Source organism: Uranotaenia lowii, chromosome 2 (assembly GCF_029784155.1).
Source record: "Uranotaenia lowii strain MFRU-FL chromosome 2, ASM2978415v1, whole genome shotgun sequence".
NCBI lineage: Eukaryota > Metazoa > Arthropoda > Insecta > Diptera > Culicidae > Uranotaenia > Uranotaenia lowii.
Window position 1 is genome coordinate 314,668,484 of NC_073692.1, and position 16,920 is coordinate 314,685,403.

At 43.0% G+C, this 16,920-nt stretch overlaps 2 protein-coding genes across 3 annotated transcripts; one reads left to right on the top strand and one right to left on the bottom strand.

Annotated features, from left to right (window-relative positions):
- The first annotated feature begins 1,882 nt into the window (after positions 1-1,882).
- On the top strand, positions 1,883-8,170 carry LOC129742890 (uncharacterized). The gene has a single exon (XM_055734835.1). The coding sequence runs from the start codon at positions 1,883-1,885 to the stop codon at positions 8,168-8,170; it is 6,288 nt and encodes a 2,095-aa protein (XP_055590810.1).
- A 3,430-nt stretch (positions 8,171-11,600) lies between these two features.
- On the bottom strand, positions 11,601-14,955 carry LOC129745637 (ATP-dependent RNA helicase abstrakt). 2 transcript variants are annotated; one of them, XM_055738843.1, is made up of 3 exons: positions 14,893-14,955; positions 13,239-13,572; positions 11,601-13,172 (listed from the first exon to the last, which is right to left on the bottom strand). In XM_055738843.1, the coding sequence occupies exons 1-3, from the start codon at positions 14,946-14,948 to the stop codon at positions 11,646-11,648; spliced, it is 1,917 nt and encodes a 638-aa protein (XP_055594818.1). In that variant the 5' UTR covers positions 14,949-14,955; the 3' UTR covers positions 11,601-11,645. The 2 variants fall into 2 exon arrangements, with proteins under 2 accessions (XP_055594818.1, XP_055594820.1); XM_055738845.1 differs by lacking the exon at positions 14,893-14,955 and adding an exon at positions 13,645-13,657.
- Between the last annotated feature and the right edge of the window lie 1,965 nt (positions 14,956-16,920).

A 16,920-nucleotide genomic window follows, 5' to 3' on the forward strand; every position in this document is an offset into this window, starting at 1 on the left:
ACAGCGTTGAAAAAATAAAGTACAACCGAACTACAAAAACGAATATAAACTTTATTGAAGAGCGACTTGTTCCGATTGTAGTTACACGCAGACTGAACATTTTTGTATGAACAAAGTAGCCAACGGTTTTACTGGCACCATAGAGACAAGCGTTGCCAATCGTTGTTGTTTTCCAGTTGTGAACATTACACGCTCAATAAACTAGAAACCGTAAGGAGTCATAAATATCTTGGGGTTACTCTGGACCGTTCACTAAGCTTTGGTATTAACACACGAGAAACAGTAGGAAAAATAAACGATAGATTAAACATGCTTAAAATAATATCTGGCACGCGAACTGGTTCACATCCTCAAACTATGAGCAATATATACAAGGCGCTCATGCGAAGCATCACAGAGTATGGTGTAGCTGTTCAAAATAACGCGAGCAACACAAATAAAAGGAAAATAGCGGTAGTTAACAATCAATGTCTTCGCAGGGTGACCGGCTGCACAAAATCCACTCCACTAAATGCACTCATGGCAATATCAGGACAGCAACCCCTGAACCTGCGCCAGGAAGAAGTTGTTTGCAAAGAAATTGCCAGATGTATCAGTAGAAACAACATAGTAGCATACCAACTTCAAAATTTGAATGACACAGGAATAACACCAATCAATAGATACAGCTATCAAGAGATAATGTACCTCAAGAATAAACACACTTTCGATAAAATTACCAAGACCAAAAATTTCAATAAAACATCCCACATCGAAATTGCAACACAGTTGGAAGGAATAACTCTAACTAAAAAGAATATCAGCCCAAAAATTATGAAACAAGCGGTTTTGTTCACTATGCACAAAAAATACAGTCGACGCAGGAGAATCTTCACGGACGCCTCAAAAAAAGATAACACTTGTGCAGTTGGCATATACAATGAATGTGCTAAAACTAGATACTTTTACCGTTTGAACGACGAAACAAGCATCACATCTGCCGAAATTATTGCCATCAGAACAGCCATGAAGTGTATAGAGGATCAACAAATACCGGAAGCAGTTATATACACTGACTCAAGATCCGCCTGTACCATCCTTGGAAACACGTTCGATGACTTGCAAGGACCTGCTCTGATTGTAGAGATTCTAGAGATAGCACAGCGTTTTGGCACTGCTTTTCAATGGATTCCTAGCCACATCAACATTGAAGGAAACGATATTGCTGATGCATTGGCCAACATGGGACTGTCTGACACTGCTCCAGTGTTATTTCTAGCCAGCTGGCCACCCGGTCAGCAACGATCGACAAGTGTCAAAATCGAGAAAGTTGCCCCACTTAGGCCGTCTCTGTCTGTGCGACAAGTTGTCGAAAAGCCCACGCGCTTAAAATTCCTTTTCCATTCCAAGTAAATTTAATATTACTACAGTTTTCCCAAAAGGGTGTGCAAATTCTTTCTAAGTGCTTTAAGCAAAAGTAAGTTCTACATTTATCCTAAAAAGTAAGTTTATTAAAGTAAATCCCTATCAATAGGCCGCCTGGAGAAATCCTGTTGAACCTGAAAAGAGAGGTTATGAAAATCGTTAAAACCTGAAAAGAAAAGAAAAAGGGTAATATTGTATAATTATAATTTAAAATGAATACTAAATGAAATTTGATATAGGTCACAAGTGTCTGGAGTCAGTAAACTGAAATCAGTGGTCAAACTAAAGCGGGAAAAGCGTTGAAAAAAGAGCTATAAGGGAAACTGATAAGTAAGGTTATCTATTAAAATATCAGGCTTTAGCTAATAACATAAATTTCATTATAGTTTCGAAGCTGCTCTCAATAAATTGTTTTTGCTATCGAAACGGTCTCCTTACTTCACGCTACCTAGCTGCAACAAACTTCGAAATTATCAACATGACCGGCAGAAACGAAAAGGATGCTCCGCACTTTGAAGAAGAAGAAGAATCGAACTGCGCCACGTGCACTAGACCGGACAGCGAAGAGGATATGGTCCAATGCGACGCCTGCGATGATTGGCATCACTATTCATGTGCTGGGGTGGACCAAACCGTAACCAGCGCGCCATGGATATGCAACAAATGTATGGAAGCCAAAGATGATGATGCCGCTTCAGTACACAGTCAAGCCAGTTCCATCCTTTCTGTAAGCCTAAGTCAAATGATGGATCGACAACAACTTGAAAGAGAAAAGGCCGATTTGGAAGTACAACGTCGTCATTTGAAGGAACAACAGAAGCTGTTGTTTAATACCGCTGCCGGAATTGGGTTGCAAAATGTTCCATCTCTCGAAGTTCCGAGTCAATCCAATGCAGCTGCTTCCGGTATAGCATCGAGAGGCTTGCTTGGTAGATTCGCCTCTATGGACCCAATAACGGCGCGTGCTGCAATTTCACCATACGCTAGCTCAACTGAGCAGGTACCTCATCTTTCGGCACCTTCGGCAGATCGGAATCCAACACCACCTACAGCGCGCAGCTTGAGTCATCATCACATAGCACTACGTGAGCTGAAGGCTAGTGTGGAGAGGTGTGAGACCAGTGATAAGCTATCGCCGGAACAACTACTCGAACTTCGGAAACAGCTTGAACACTGCCGTCAGTTGTTTACTGTGAACAATTCTGATAAAAGCAAGGAACAATCAGATCTGCGGAAACAATCTGGTGCAATTCCGAAGACCACTCGTAACCTACCCACCGTACCGGAGGAGAGTCGCTTATCTAAACAAAACAACGCAATAGGTGAATGCGAGGAGGAAGCTACGTTAAATTCCTGGCGAATTAAGCAGTCGGTAAGCCAGAATGGATTGCCGCTGGTAAGTGACACAACGCCTATGGAGACTTCAGGTAAGCGTCATGCCTCATACTATTCTGACCATGAAAATAATATTCATACTTTCCCTGCATTTAATGCAGCAGAATTAGATAACCACTCCACGACCATTATATCCCGAAAGCAGCTGCGAAATTACGCGCGCTCGGAAAATATTTCTCACTTCCGTGAACAGCTGCAAGACATAAACGCACGCACGGCTAGAATGAACGATTTGACTTTACCTTCAAATCAAGTCAATTTAGATTATGTATCGCAGTCGCGAAACCCCTTTGAACGTATACATAACACTCAAGAACAGTCTCAACTCCCTCGTCAATCAAATCAAGTGACAAGCAACTCTGTAAATTCCCCCCATGCTTTCCATCAACCAACACAGCAACAAGTAGTAGCCCGACAGTCCCTGGGAAGAGATCTTCCTCGATTTTCTGGAGACCCCACGGAATGGCCTATCTTCATCTCCAATTACGAATTTACCACGGAAGCCTGTGGTTTTTCCGACGCGGAAAACATGCTTCGTCTGCAACGATGTTTAACTGGTGCAGCGCTTGAGTCAGTACGCAGTCGACTGGTGCTGCCGGCGGGGGTACCACAAGTTATTGAAAGGCTGCGAAGACGGTATGGTCGCCCAGAACTACTAATAAACGGTTTACTGAAAAAGGTGCGTGAGATTCCGGCTCTTAAGACTGATCGGTTGGAAGGACTTATCAGTTTCGGCGACGCAGTGCAAACATTATGTGCTCACATCGAGGCTGCGAGGGAACACACTCACCTCTCCAACCCATCCCTACTACAGGAATTGATTTTGAAGCTTCCTTCGAACCACCAGATGATGTGGGCTAGATATCAACGACAGTTCAGCCACGTGAACCTCCAAACCTTTAACGAATATATGGACATGATTGTTGAGGATGCTTCAAGCATAGTGTCTCTAGAACCGGAAATAACGACGCGCGTTAGTGGACGAGATCGACAAAAACCAAAAGCCTTCATCAACGCGCACGCTGAAGACTGGATAGATGCGCAAGCACCGAAGGAATCCATGAGGGAATACGTTTGCGTTAACTGCGATCAGGTGGGACATCGGATTGCCGAATGTAGAACATTTAAGGCGCTTAGTATCGAGGATCGATGGCGAATAGTAAGGTCAAAAAATCTGTGCCAAAATTGTTTGTACAACCACGGTCGCAGATCGTGCCGGTTACGCCAAAGCTGTAATATTGAGAATTGTCGATATCGCCATCACCGTCTGCTCCACCCTGAGGATGTTCAGTCTACTCCGGTTATCGTTGCCGAAAATCACTTCCATCGAGACCTTAATATCTCATCGTTGTTCAGAATCTTACCAGTAAAACTGTACGGAGAGCTCGGCTGCGTTGAAACTTTCGCCTTCTTGGATGAAGGATCTGATCTCACCTTGGTGGAGAATGAACTCGCAAGCAATTTGGGAGTGAAAGGCGATCTTCAACCTCTTTGCCTAAAATGGACGGGTGACACATCCCGTCTCGAGACGGAATCTCAGCGAATTTCTCTACAAATATCGGGAGCGAATCCTGACAAGCGGTATACCTTGACAAACGCCCGGACGGTAAATAGTCTAAACCTCCCATGCCAAACATTCCAGTTTTCAGAAGCTTCGAGTAAGTATTCGTATTTACAAGGCATCCCCATTTCTAGTTATAGCAATGCCAAACCGCGAATTCTCATCGGTATAGATAATTTGAGATTAGCACTTCCGCTCAAAGTAAAAGAAGGTGACAGTAATGGACCGGTTGCTGTAAAGACCAGATTAGGTTGGTGTGTCTACGGACCACGCTTGAACAACACGGAAGAAGCAAACATCTACCATATTAGCAAATGCAATTGTGAATCCGATTTACAAGAATCTGTCAAAAGGTTTCTCGCTGTAGAAGCATCCGGGACGTCCAGCACACATGCTCCGCCATCGGAGGAAGAGCAACGAGCCCTAACCTTACTTGAATCTACAACAAAACGTATAGGTAACCGCTTCGAAACAGGCCTGCTGTTTAAAGATAACTATGTAGAATTCCCTGATAGCTACGCGATGGCGGAAAATAGATTGGTCTGTCTCGAACGACGTATGCAACGCCACCCTGCTCTGAAAGAAAACCTTCATCGACAGATTCGAGAGTATGAATCTAAAGGCTACGCACACAAAGCCAGTATGGCAGAACTAGAATCAGCTGATCCTCGCAAGACTTGGTACCTCCCCATCGGGGCAGTAACTAACCCAAAGAAACCCGGGAAGGTCCGGATTATATGGGACGCCGCTGCCAAATCGGATGGAGTATCTCTAAACAGCGTGCTTCTGAAAGGCCCAGACCAACTGGTAGCTCTTCCTGGAGTTCTATTCCGATTCCGCCAGTATAGAGTGGCAGTAACCTCTGATATACAAGAGATGTTCCACCAAATTCGTATCAGGAAAGAGGATATCCACTCACAACGCTTCTTGTGGCGTTCAGATCCCTCAGAGAAACCCACCATATATTTGATGGATGTTGCTACATTTGGTAGCACTTGCTCACCTGCCTCCGCTCAATTTGTTAAAAATAGGAACGCTGAAATTCATTCTCAATTGTATCCAGAGGCGGCGCAAGCAATCATTCGTGACCACTACGTAGATGATTATTTGGCAAGTTTTGAATCGGAAGAAGAAGCGTTACGAGTGGCTCGTGATGTACGAACAGTGCATGGTAATGGAGGTTTTAAGCTGCATAACTGGCGATCAAATGATGCAACAGTATTACAAGGTTTGGGAGAAGAAAAAACACAAACAGCGAAACGTCTTGACCTCTCGGAAGGAGGGCAAACGGAACGAGTCCTTGGTATGCTATGGAATCCTTCGGATGATCTGCTATGCTTCTCTACTCAAATGAGCGAGGAGGTGCACAATTTGATTGTAACAACTACTCGACCAACAAAAAGGCAAGTCCTCCGATGCGTTATGACGTTATTTGACCCCTTGGGTTTACTGTCTCCTTTCATAATCCACGGTAAGGTCCTCATACAAGATTTATGGCGAGAAGGTACAGGTTGGGACGAACAAATAAGCGAAGATGTGTACAAAAGGTGGCAAAGGTGGATCAAAATGTTAAAATTTATTGCAGAAATAAGAATTCCCCGATGTTATTTTCAGCGAGCGTCACGAGAAACCTATATGAATACGCAAATGCACGTTTTCGTCGACGCTAGCGAAATCGCCTATTCCTGTGCGGTTTACCTTAGGGCACAAGGTAAAGAAGGGTCATCTCAATGCTGTCTTGTAGCGGCGAAGTCAAAAGTAGCTCCATTGAAACCTTGGTCTATACCTAGAATGGAACTACAAGGATGCGTTCTAGGAGTTCGTTGGGCGAAGTTTGTGCGAGACAATCACGACCTTCCTATCTTAAAGACGGTCTATTGGACAGATTCAAGAACCGCTCTGGCATGGATCAGGGCAGACCCTCGGAACTACCGGCAGTTTGTCTCATTCAGAGTTGGGGAGATCCTAGAACATTCTTCTACCAGTGAATGGCGATGGGTTCCGTCAAAATCCAACCCAGCAGACGAAGCAACGAAATGGGGGAGCGGCCCATACTTCAATTCAGAAAGCATATGGTTCAATGGTCCAGAATTCCTCTCGTTCTCTGAGTCGCGGTGGCCACAACCTACAGAACCCGTCACTCCAACATCAGAGGAAATTCGAAATTCAATTCTTCACCACCGTGTTGTAGAACCCGTGTTAGATTTCAACCGTTTCGCCACATGGGGTCGACTAAATAGAGTTACAGCCTACGTACTGCGATATCTGCAAAACCGCTTCAAAGGAGCGAAACTTACTGGACCTCTCCAACAGGAAGAACTCAAAATGGCTACAGAAGCAATCCTAAGACATGTTCAAGAAGATTCGTTTGCGGAAGAAATAAGTGCACTTAAAAATACGGTACACAACAAATCTGGTCGAAGGGCTATAGAGAAACGCAGTACCATTTACCAATTGATGCCATTCATAGATGAAAAGGGTTTGCTGAGAGAACGGGGACGTATTGACGCAGTTAAGAACGTACCGTACGACACCCGACACCCAATTATCCTCCCAAAAAACCATCCTGTTACTGATCTGATAATCCTAGATTACCATGAAGTTTATCGTCATAGAAACAGTGAAACCGTCGTGAACGAACTACGCCAACTTTACAGCATCCCAAAACTACGTGCACTGGTAAAGAAAGTCAGCAAAAACTGCCAGATCTGTAGAATCCGCTTAGCGCGGCCGAGAATCCCTGTAATGGCTCCGCTACCTCCAGCCCGTCTTGCTCACCACGAACGAGCGTTCACATACACGGGGTTAGACTACTTCGGACCGCTCTTGGTGAAACTAGGAAGAGCCCGAGTCAAAAGATGGATTGCTCTGTTCACATGCCTGACCGTTCGAGCAGTTCACCTTGAGGTCGCCTATACACTATCAACAGAATCCTGTATTTCCTGCGTTCGTCGCTTTGTGGGTCGTCGTGGATCTCCGATTGAGTTCTTTACGGATAATGGGACCAACTTTCAAGGAGCTGATCGTGTTCTACGGGGTCAAATTAGTCAGGGACTGTCAGCTACTTTCACCAATGCGAACACGAAATGGAGCTTCAATCCACCAGGGGCGCCACATATGGGGGGCGCATGGGAGCGACTAGTACAGTCAGTTAAAATAGCTATGGCCGATGCCTACACCGAGGGGAAACTGGATGACGAGGGGTTGCAGACATTGGTCGTGGAGTCAGAAAGTATGATAAATAAGAGGCCTCTGACCTACCTACCACTTGAATCTGACGAAGCAGAGGCACTGACCCCTAACCATTTCTTGCTACTAAGTTCGAATGGAAACAAATCTCCTAGACAAAACCATCAAAATTCGTCTACCGTAAGCCACGAATCTTATCGTAATATTCTCGGAAATTCGTGGTCTGAAATCCAAACCAAACTCAACGTATTTTGGCATAGATGGTTGGTCGAATATTTACCAGTTATAAGGAGGCAACCAAAGTGGTTCGACGAAACAAAGCCTATAGAAGCGGGTGACCTGGTCATGGTAGCTGAGACAGCAAAGAGTGGAAAATGGGAGAGAGGGCGTATCCTAGAGGTACTACGGAATCCGGATGGACGATCAAGGAGGGCTGTGGTTCAAATTGGAGCAAATCGCTTCATACGTCCAGTATCCCGAATGGCCGTGCTGGATGTGGTTAATCGTGAAGCTGCGGATAAATCCAACCTACACCAGGGGGAGGGTGTTATTTCTAGCCAGCTGGCCACCCGGTCAGCAACGATCGACAAGTGTCAAAATCGAGAAAGTTGCCCCACTTAGGCCGTCTCTGTCTGTGCGACAAGTTGTCGAAAAGCCCACGCGCTTAAAATTCCTTTTCCATTCCAAGTAAATTTAATATTACTACAGTTTTCCCAAAAGGGTGTGCAAATTCTTTCTAAGTGCTTTAAGCAAAAGTAAGTTCTACATTTATCCTAAAAAGTAAGTTTATTAAAGTAAATCCCTATCAATAGGCCGCCTGGAGAAATCCTGTTGAACCTGAAAAGAGAGGTTATGAAAATCGTTAAAACCTGAAAAGAAAAGAAAAAGGGTAATATTGTATAATTATAATTTAAAATGAATACTAAATGAAATTTGATATAGGTCACAAGTGTCTGGAGTCAGTAAACTGAAATCAGTGGTCAAACTAAAGCGGGAAAAGCGTTGAAAAAAGAGCTATAAGGGAAACTGATAAGTAAGGTTATCTATTAAAATATCAGGCTTTAGCTAATAACATAAATTTCATTATAGTTTCGAAGCTGCTCTCAATAAATTGTTTTTGCTATCGAAACGGTCTCCTTACTTCACGCTACCTAGCTGCAACATCCAGTTTTGGAAAACCAAATTTTTTTGAAAGATGCGTTCAATAAATTTGAAGAAGCAGAAGCTCGTCGAAACAAAAAGATGGTACGAAGAATACTGCGACGCACAAGGCACTCTGAAAGGAAACCCGAATACGAAAATATTGTAACAAAACAGTTCCTGTAGTAGTTATAAAACGTTAAGAAACAGTGTAAAAAAACGTTTAGAAAATGATATCTGAAACCATAAAAAACATTGCACTTATCTTGAATTCCAAAACGACGGTCTGTTGAATATGGCGTTAAGTTATGTTACTGTTTAAAACTGTTAAAACCTCTATATGGACGAACTGTATTACAAATAGTATGAATAACGTCCAGAAAACGCTCTTGCAAAACGTATTTAGACAACCAAACTGTTAATATAACAGTTTTCCGAAGAGTAATCTTTTATCTAAACAGTAACAGTAATAGCTATCGAACGATTCAAAATAACGTATTTTCCAACGTTATCCAGAACGGTATACGTCAATGGCGGTCTCACACACACATAGATGGGATTTTCGGATGTTTGATATCAATTCAATTTTTTCTCATTATCTTTATTGAACTTGGTTAACACTTACATACGGTTGTCGGTGAGAAATTTAAACGGATTGATATCCCATAATTTGATTCTTGCAGGAAGATCCTACCCGGCCATGGGCATAGGGTATGGATTCGCGTAGCTCCAGCGCTATGGAATGCCGGGAAGCCATCGTCACCCGGGTTATGAATGAGTGAGGAAGCTGGAATCAATTTATTACATTATATTTAGATTATATTTAGAATTTGTTTGTTACTACTTACGGTAATTAATTCCGGTAGCTCCCGCAGAAGAATCAGCGAGTAGAATCTTGCAGAATCCAGATTTCGGATGGACGAAAATTGTTGTGTTCTTGTGTATCTCTTCCAGATGAGGGCAGTGGTGCCGATTAGACCGATTTTGCCAAATTGTACCGATATGAAATTAATATGTGAAAGTTAAAAAAAAATTATAGCGTTGATGTTTCTAGGTCGTCTTTTTGCATGCATGCTGCATCTTGCATAATGAGCGTTATTAAAAGTATCTTGTAAGGCCGATGACATAGTGAGAGCGATAATTGGCGAACGCGACCGATACGATCTGGAGCGGTGGAACAAATTGGCATCTCCTTCGTCGCATTTAATGTCAGGTTCAGGCCGATGACATAGTGGCCGATGACATAGTGAATACGATGCGATGCGATGCGGTGAATGCGATTCAATGCGGTGAACCACATTTGATGAAAATGTATGTGAATCGCTTAAACCTGACATACTCAACGCGGCAAAGCAGGTGTCAATTTGTTCCGCCGCTCGAGTTCGCATAGGCTGCGTCCGTAAATTTTCCGCCAATTCGCATCGCATCGCACTCACTATGTCATCGGCCAGTGAGAGCCATGCGATGCGAAATTACGGACGCAGCCTATGCGAACTCGAGCGGCGGAACAAATTGACACCTGCTTTGCCGCGTTGAGTATGTCAGGTTTAAGCGATTCACATACATTTTCATCAAACGTGGTTCACCGCATTCAATCGCATTCCCCGGTTCGCATCGTATCGCACTCACTAGTCATCGACCTAAGTAATCCACTTACATTTCCCTCAAATGTGGTTCTCCGCATTAATTCGCAACCGCTGATTCGCCTCGCATCGCATTCGCATCCGCTGATTCGCATCGGCGTGCACTATGTCATCGGCATAAATCAAGAGCTGAACTTCGTTTAGTATAAAGATAGTAAAACAAAAAATTATTATCATAATTGTGTACGAATTTTGCACAAAACCAACTGGCATCTCTGACCGGGCGATTCGTTGATTTTGACGTGCGAGTTTGACAAGTATGACAGAGGGGATGAACGGTTTGTTTAACGGTTCGAGTTCAGTTTAACGATTAAAGAAAAATTGAAGGAAATCGTTCATATCATTCTATCACCTTTCCAGTTACCATCGCACGTTTTTACATAAACGTTCATATTTCGTCTGCTATCGTTGGCGAAGTAAAGTTTAGAAGAACAGCTACGTTTACAGATACAATCACCATTTCTAAAACCGTAGATGTATCGTAGAGACTGTTTGAGATATGGTTTTTTAGTATGCGGGAAGACATTCAGAAAGGTTTACCCAGAATACTTGCCTACACCGTGGTTTCACAAAAAGGATCTTGAAGGACACGAAATTCGCCTCATAAACCGACTACTCACAGGGCACGACCACTCGAGATTTTGGCTGAACATCATGGAAATCGAAGACGATGGTGACTGTAACATTTGTCAGTCCCCAGAAACAGCAGAACACTCGATACTATTTTGTCCAAAATTTAACAACCTGAGGTCCAATTATTCATTCGAATTACGTTTTACATGTCTAACTGATTTACTGAAATTGAACGACAATGAGCTTTACAGAGAAGTTACTGATTTTGTCCAAAAGCTAATTTAAAAATATGAACAATAAAACGCTAAGGTACTTGTACACATAATCGACCCGTTGCCAAGCAATACGGCTAGCCGTCTTGCTGACAACGTATGAAAATGGCCATATAGTCTAAGTCACTGGGCCACAAAATAGAAGTTGTCAGAGGATAACTTCGAACAGAAGAAAGAAGAAGAAGAAGAAGAATAAAAAGCCAACCAATGCCATTCGAAGTATTTGACTCACAAAACTGCTCGAAAATAGCAAAAGCAATTACTAGAGCTTTATTCATATCAGCCTATGTAAAACTGAACGTTATTTTTTAACAGCTCAAGACACAATTTAGGCCGATACTTATTAAGGTTTCTGTAGGTAATTAGATGCAAAATGAGAACACTTGGAAATGAACTTATTCCCGAATAAAAATAAAATATTAGTTATTCGAAAACATATTTATTGCCTTCACATAAAACCTAACCATTTTAGTAATCCGCCGCTGTATTGGAGAGATAGTCTCGTCGTCCGATGTTGGATGCCTGTTTGCTCTGGATTGCCTCCAGTTTGGGACATTCAGTGATGCGATGTCCCAAGCCACCACAATAGCTACATCCGTCGCCTAGATCGGCGTATTTCTCCGTTTCGGAGCAAAGTTCAGCCAGGAAGGGAGGCACCTTCTGTTTGGCCTCTATCAGCAGATGTTTCAGATCCAGTAGAACGTACTGCTCGGTAGCTTTGTTGATGAACGTTGTAGCCAAACCTTTTGAACCAGAACGACCCGTACGACCAATTCGATGCACGTAATTTTCGATATCATCCGGCATATCATAGTTAATAACGTGTTGTACGTCAGGGAAATCTAAACCTTTGGACGCTACATCGGTTGCCACCAGAACATCTTTCTCCTGATTTCGAAATCCTTCGACTGATCGATAACGTTCTTCCTGGTCTTTGCCACCATGAATGGCCACAGCTTCTACGCCTTTGAGCAGGAGGTATTCGTGAATGGCATCAACATCTTGTTTCTTTTCTGCGAAAATGAGCACCGGTGGAGGAGTTTTCTGAAGACATTCGAGCAAGTACACAACCTTAGCTTCCTGTTTGACGTATTCCACGTCCTGGGTCACATTCATCGATGCTGCTCCAGCTCGACCTACGTTAATGGTCACCGGTTTTACTAATGCAGATTTAGCAAAGTTTTGAATCTTTTTCGGCATAGTAGCGGAGAAGAGTAAAGTTTGACGCTGTCCTTTGAAATACGAGAAAATTGTTCGGACGTCCTCTTCAAATCCCATGTCTATCATACGATCGGCCTCGTCCATACAAAGATATCTGCACACTTCAAGAGTGACCTGCTTCTTATCTAACATATCCATCAGCCGACCAGGTGTGGCAACCATGATGTGACATCCCTGTTGGATGACAGCCAATGCTTCACTAACCGGAACTCCACCAATAGCCAAGGCCGAACGAATTTCCGGCATACCCGCTTGCTGGAGATGGCCGCAATAATACTGAACGATGTCGTGCGTCTGCTTTGCCAACTCCCGCGAAGGGCAAATGATCAACCCATAGGGACCTTCTCGACTGATAAATGGCAACCTTAGTTCCTGTTCTAGTGAAAACATCACAATTGGTAAAACGAATACTAGTGTTTTGCCTGAACCGGTGAAAGCTATCCCGATCAAATCCCTTCCGGACAGAACTGCCGGAATACCTTGCACTTGGATTGGTGAAGGTTTTCTGATGTTTCGCTTTTCTAGCCCCACAAGAATCGGTTTTGGGAATTTCATTTCCCTGAATGTGCATATCGGCGGAGGCACATTTTCTCCGTCAACCAGTATACGCAATCTTTCGCGTACTTTTTCATGTGAAACATCCGACCTGGCGCAAATGTACCGTGGAGGTTTCCAGGCTGTTTTTATCGGATCTTCATATTGAATACCTTTTGCCAATTCCGCCACACCCATCAGAGCTTTCTTCTCGGCCACACTTTCTAAGATTTTCTCTTCCTGAAAATAATTTTCAAGTTAATATCAAATAAAAATAAATTAAATTTTAGATGTTTTTCTTCTTACCTCTTTGAGTTGCTTTTCAACGGCGCTGATTTTCTTGGCCTCGGCTATCTTTTTCAGTTCAGTGTGCTGGTCCAACAGACTGATGTTGAACTTGCGACCCCACGCTTCCTCGGCCCCTTCGTCGTCGTGTTCATTTTCGCTTGACGATTTGCCAACGTTCGAAGCTTCCGCCGTAAGTTGTACGATGCGTCCCAGCTTGAGCAGCTGTTGTTTTTTGCGTTCCTTCACCGGAATGTAAGGCTCGTATTTATCATCAGTTTCATCCGGGTCACTCTCTTCCAGCTCTTCGCGACGGTATCGTTTCACTGACGATGGACCAGCTTCGGAAGCCATTCTGCAGTGTCGCAATGAAAGTAAAATATGTTACAAAATATGGATAAACTGACCAGTCTCAAAAATTACGCACGAATCGATATACGTTGCGCGGATGTTTGTTTTGATTTTGAGAGTGGAGACCATAAAATCCGCCACTATGTTGAAAAAATGGAGGCCCACCCAGTGGTTTTTTAAATTTAAAATAATACACACAAAATATGTTTTACCTACTTAGAGCACCTGTATCCGTGGTCCAAACAGCCGGTTTAGACCCAAATTCCGACCCGAGCAACCGCACTGGTGATCCATTATACCAGTTTCAACTCAACTTTTTTTAGAGCTGGTATAAGGGCATCTGTATTCGTGGTCTATTCTTGGGTCTAATTTATACAAGAATTGAACCAAAGAAATTAGATCCGATCCAATGAAAATACTGGCAACTGCACTCGTGTTCCATTAACTGTCAAACGGTTTAGAACTGCGTCAAATTGGATCCAAATCTCATCAGTTTTGGATCAATCCTTAGAGCACCTGTATCCGTGGTCCAAACAGCCGGTTTAGACCCAAATTCCGACCCGAGCAACCGCATTGGTGATCCATTATACCAGTTTCAACTCAACTTTTTTTAGAGCTGGTATAAGGATTGATCCAAAACTGATGAGATTTGGATCCAATTTGACGCAGTTCTAAACCGTTTGACAGTTCATGGAACACGAGTGCAGTTGCCAGTTTTTTCATTGGATCGGATCTAATTTCTTTGGTTCAATTCTTGTATAAATTAGACCCAAGAATAGACCACGAATACAGATGCCCTTATACCAGCTCTAAAAAAAGTTGGGTTGAAACTGGTATAATAGATCACCAGTGCGGTTGCTCGGGTTGGAATTTGGGTCTTAACCGGCTGTTTGGACCACGGATACAGGTGCTCTAAGGATTGATCCAAAACTGATGAGATTTGGATCCAATTTGACGTAGTTCTAAACCGTTTGACAGTTAATTGTAATTGTAATTGTTGATTTATTTACACACGAAAACCTTTTAGCACAGGCCTTTTTATAAGGTCAAGGAAATTAATGGAACACGAGTGCATTTGCCAGTTTTTTCATTGGATCGGATCTAATTTCTTTGGTTCAATTCTAGAGTTTGTTTTGATTAGGTCGTATGAGCCACTTGACTAGTTTTGAGAAAATCGCTATTGAAGTTCTGAATCGCATTTTTAATTCCCGTTCTGCTCAAATTCGTTCGGAAATTTGAAAGTTGAAGTTGGAATTACAGGAGAACATTCATATGTACTGGAAAAGAGTGTCAGTTCAGTGCTTACATGTGAAGTTGTACTTACGTCCTATTGCATTTTTGTTTGGTGCCAACGACATTTTTCCGATCGACAATTTTCATTCCTGTGGCATCCTGAAGAAGAGAATAAACCCACGCAATCAGATGAGTGAACGACGGGTATTCAAAACTATAAAAGGCAAGGACCGCCATGCGCAACTCTCAGTCTGGAGAGCAATATCAATCGGTGCACATCAGGATATCATATTGGCGATCCGTGCCAGGAGCACTGCCCTTACCCTCGAAGAGAGTTTAGATTGATTTAGCTCCGAGGGAGGGGTAGTGCCAGACCAGGAGGTGCAAGATGTTAGGCCCAATATGCGAAGGTGTTCCCGCATACTAAAAAACCATATCTCAAACAGTCTCTACGATACATCTACGGTTTTAGAAATGGTGATTGTATCTGTAAACGTAGCTGTTCTTCTAAACTTTACTTCGCCAACGATAGCAGACGAAATATGAACGTTTATGTAAAAACGTGCGATGGTAACTGGAAAGGTGATAGAATGATATGAACGATTTCCTTCAATTTTTCTTTAATCGTTAAACTGAACTCGAACCGTTAAACAAACCGTTCATCCCCTCTGTCATACTTGTCAAACTCGCACGTCAAAATCAACGAATCGCCCGGTCAGAGATGCCAGTTGGTTTTGTGCAAAATTCGTACACAATTATGATAATAATTTTTTGTTTTACTATCTTTATACTAAACGAAGTTCAGCTCTTGATTTATGCCGATGACATAGTGCACGCCGATGCGAATCAGCGGATGCGAATGCGATGCGAGGCGAATCAGCGGTTGCGAATTAATGCGGAGAACCACATTTGAGGGAAATGTAAGTGGATTACTTAGGTCGATGACTAGTGAGTGCGATACGATGCGAACCGGGGAATGCGATTGAATGCGGTGAACCACGTTTGATGAAAATGTATGTGAATCGCTTAAACCTGACATACTCAACGCGGCAAAGCAGGTGTCAATTTGTTCCGCCGCTCGAGTTCGCATAGGCTGCGTCCGTAATTTCGCATCGCATGGCTCTCACTGGCCGATGACATAGTGAGTGCGATGCGATGCGAATTGGCGGAAAATTTACGGACGCAGCCTATGCGAACTCGAGCGGCGGAACAAATTGACACCTGCTTTGCCGCGTTGAGTATGTCAGGTTTAAGCGATTCACATACATTTTCATCAAATGTGGTTCACCGCATTGAATCGCATTCACCGCATCGCATCGCATCGTATTCACTATGTCATCGGCCACTATGTCATCGGCCTGAACCTGACATTAAATGCGACGAAGGAGATGCCAATTTGTTCCACCGCTCCAGATCGTATCGGTCGCGTTCGCCAATTATCGCTCTCACTATGTCATCGGCCTTACAAGATACTTTTAATAACGCTCATTATGCAAGATGCAGCATGCATGCAAAAAGACGACCTAGAAACATCAACGCTATAATTTTTTTTTAACTTTCACATATTAATTTCATATCGGTACAATTTGGCAAAATCGGTCTAATCGGCACCACTGCCCTCATCTGGAAGAGATACACAAGAACACAACAATTTTCGTCCATCCGAAATCTGGATTCTGCAAGATTCTACTCGCTGATTCTTCTGCGGGAGCTACCGGAATTAATTACCGTAAGTAGTAACAAACAAATTCTAAATATAATCTAAATATAATGTAATAAATTGATTCCAGCTTCCTCACTCATTCATAACCCGGGTGACGATGGCTTCCCGGCATTCCATAGCGCTGGAGCTACGCGAATCCATACCCTATGCCCATGGCCGGGTAGGATCTTCCTGCAAGAATCAAATTATGGGATATCAATCCGTTTAAATTTCTCACCGACAACCGTATGTAAGTGTTAACCAAGTTCAATAAAGATAATGAGAAAAAATTGAATTGATATCAAACATCCGAAAATCCCATCTATGTGTGTGTGAGACCGCCATTGACGTATACCGTTCTGGATAACGTTGGAAAATACGTTATTTTGAATCGTTCGATAGCTATTACTGTTACTG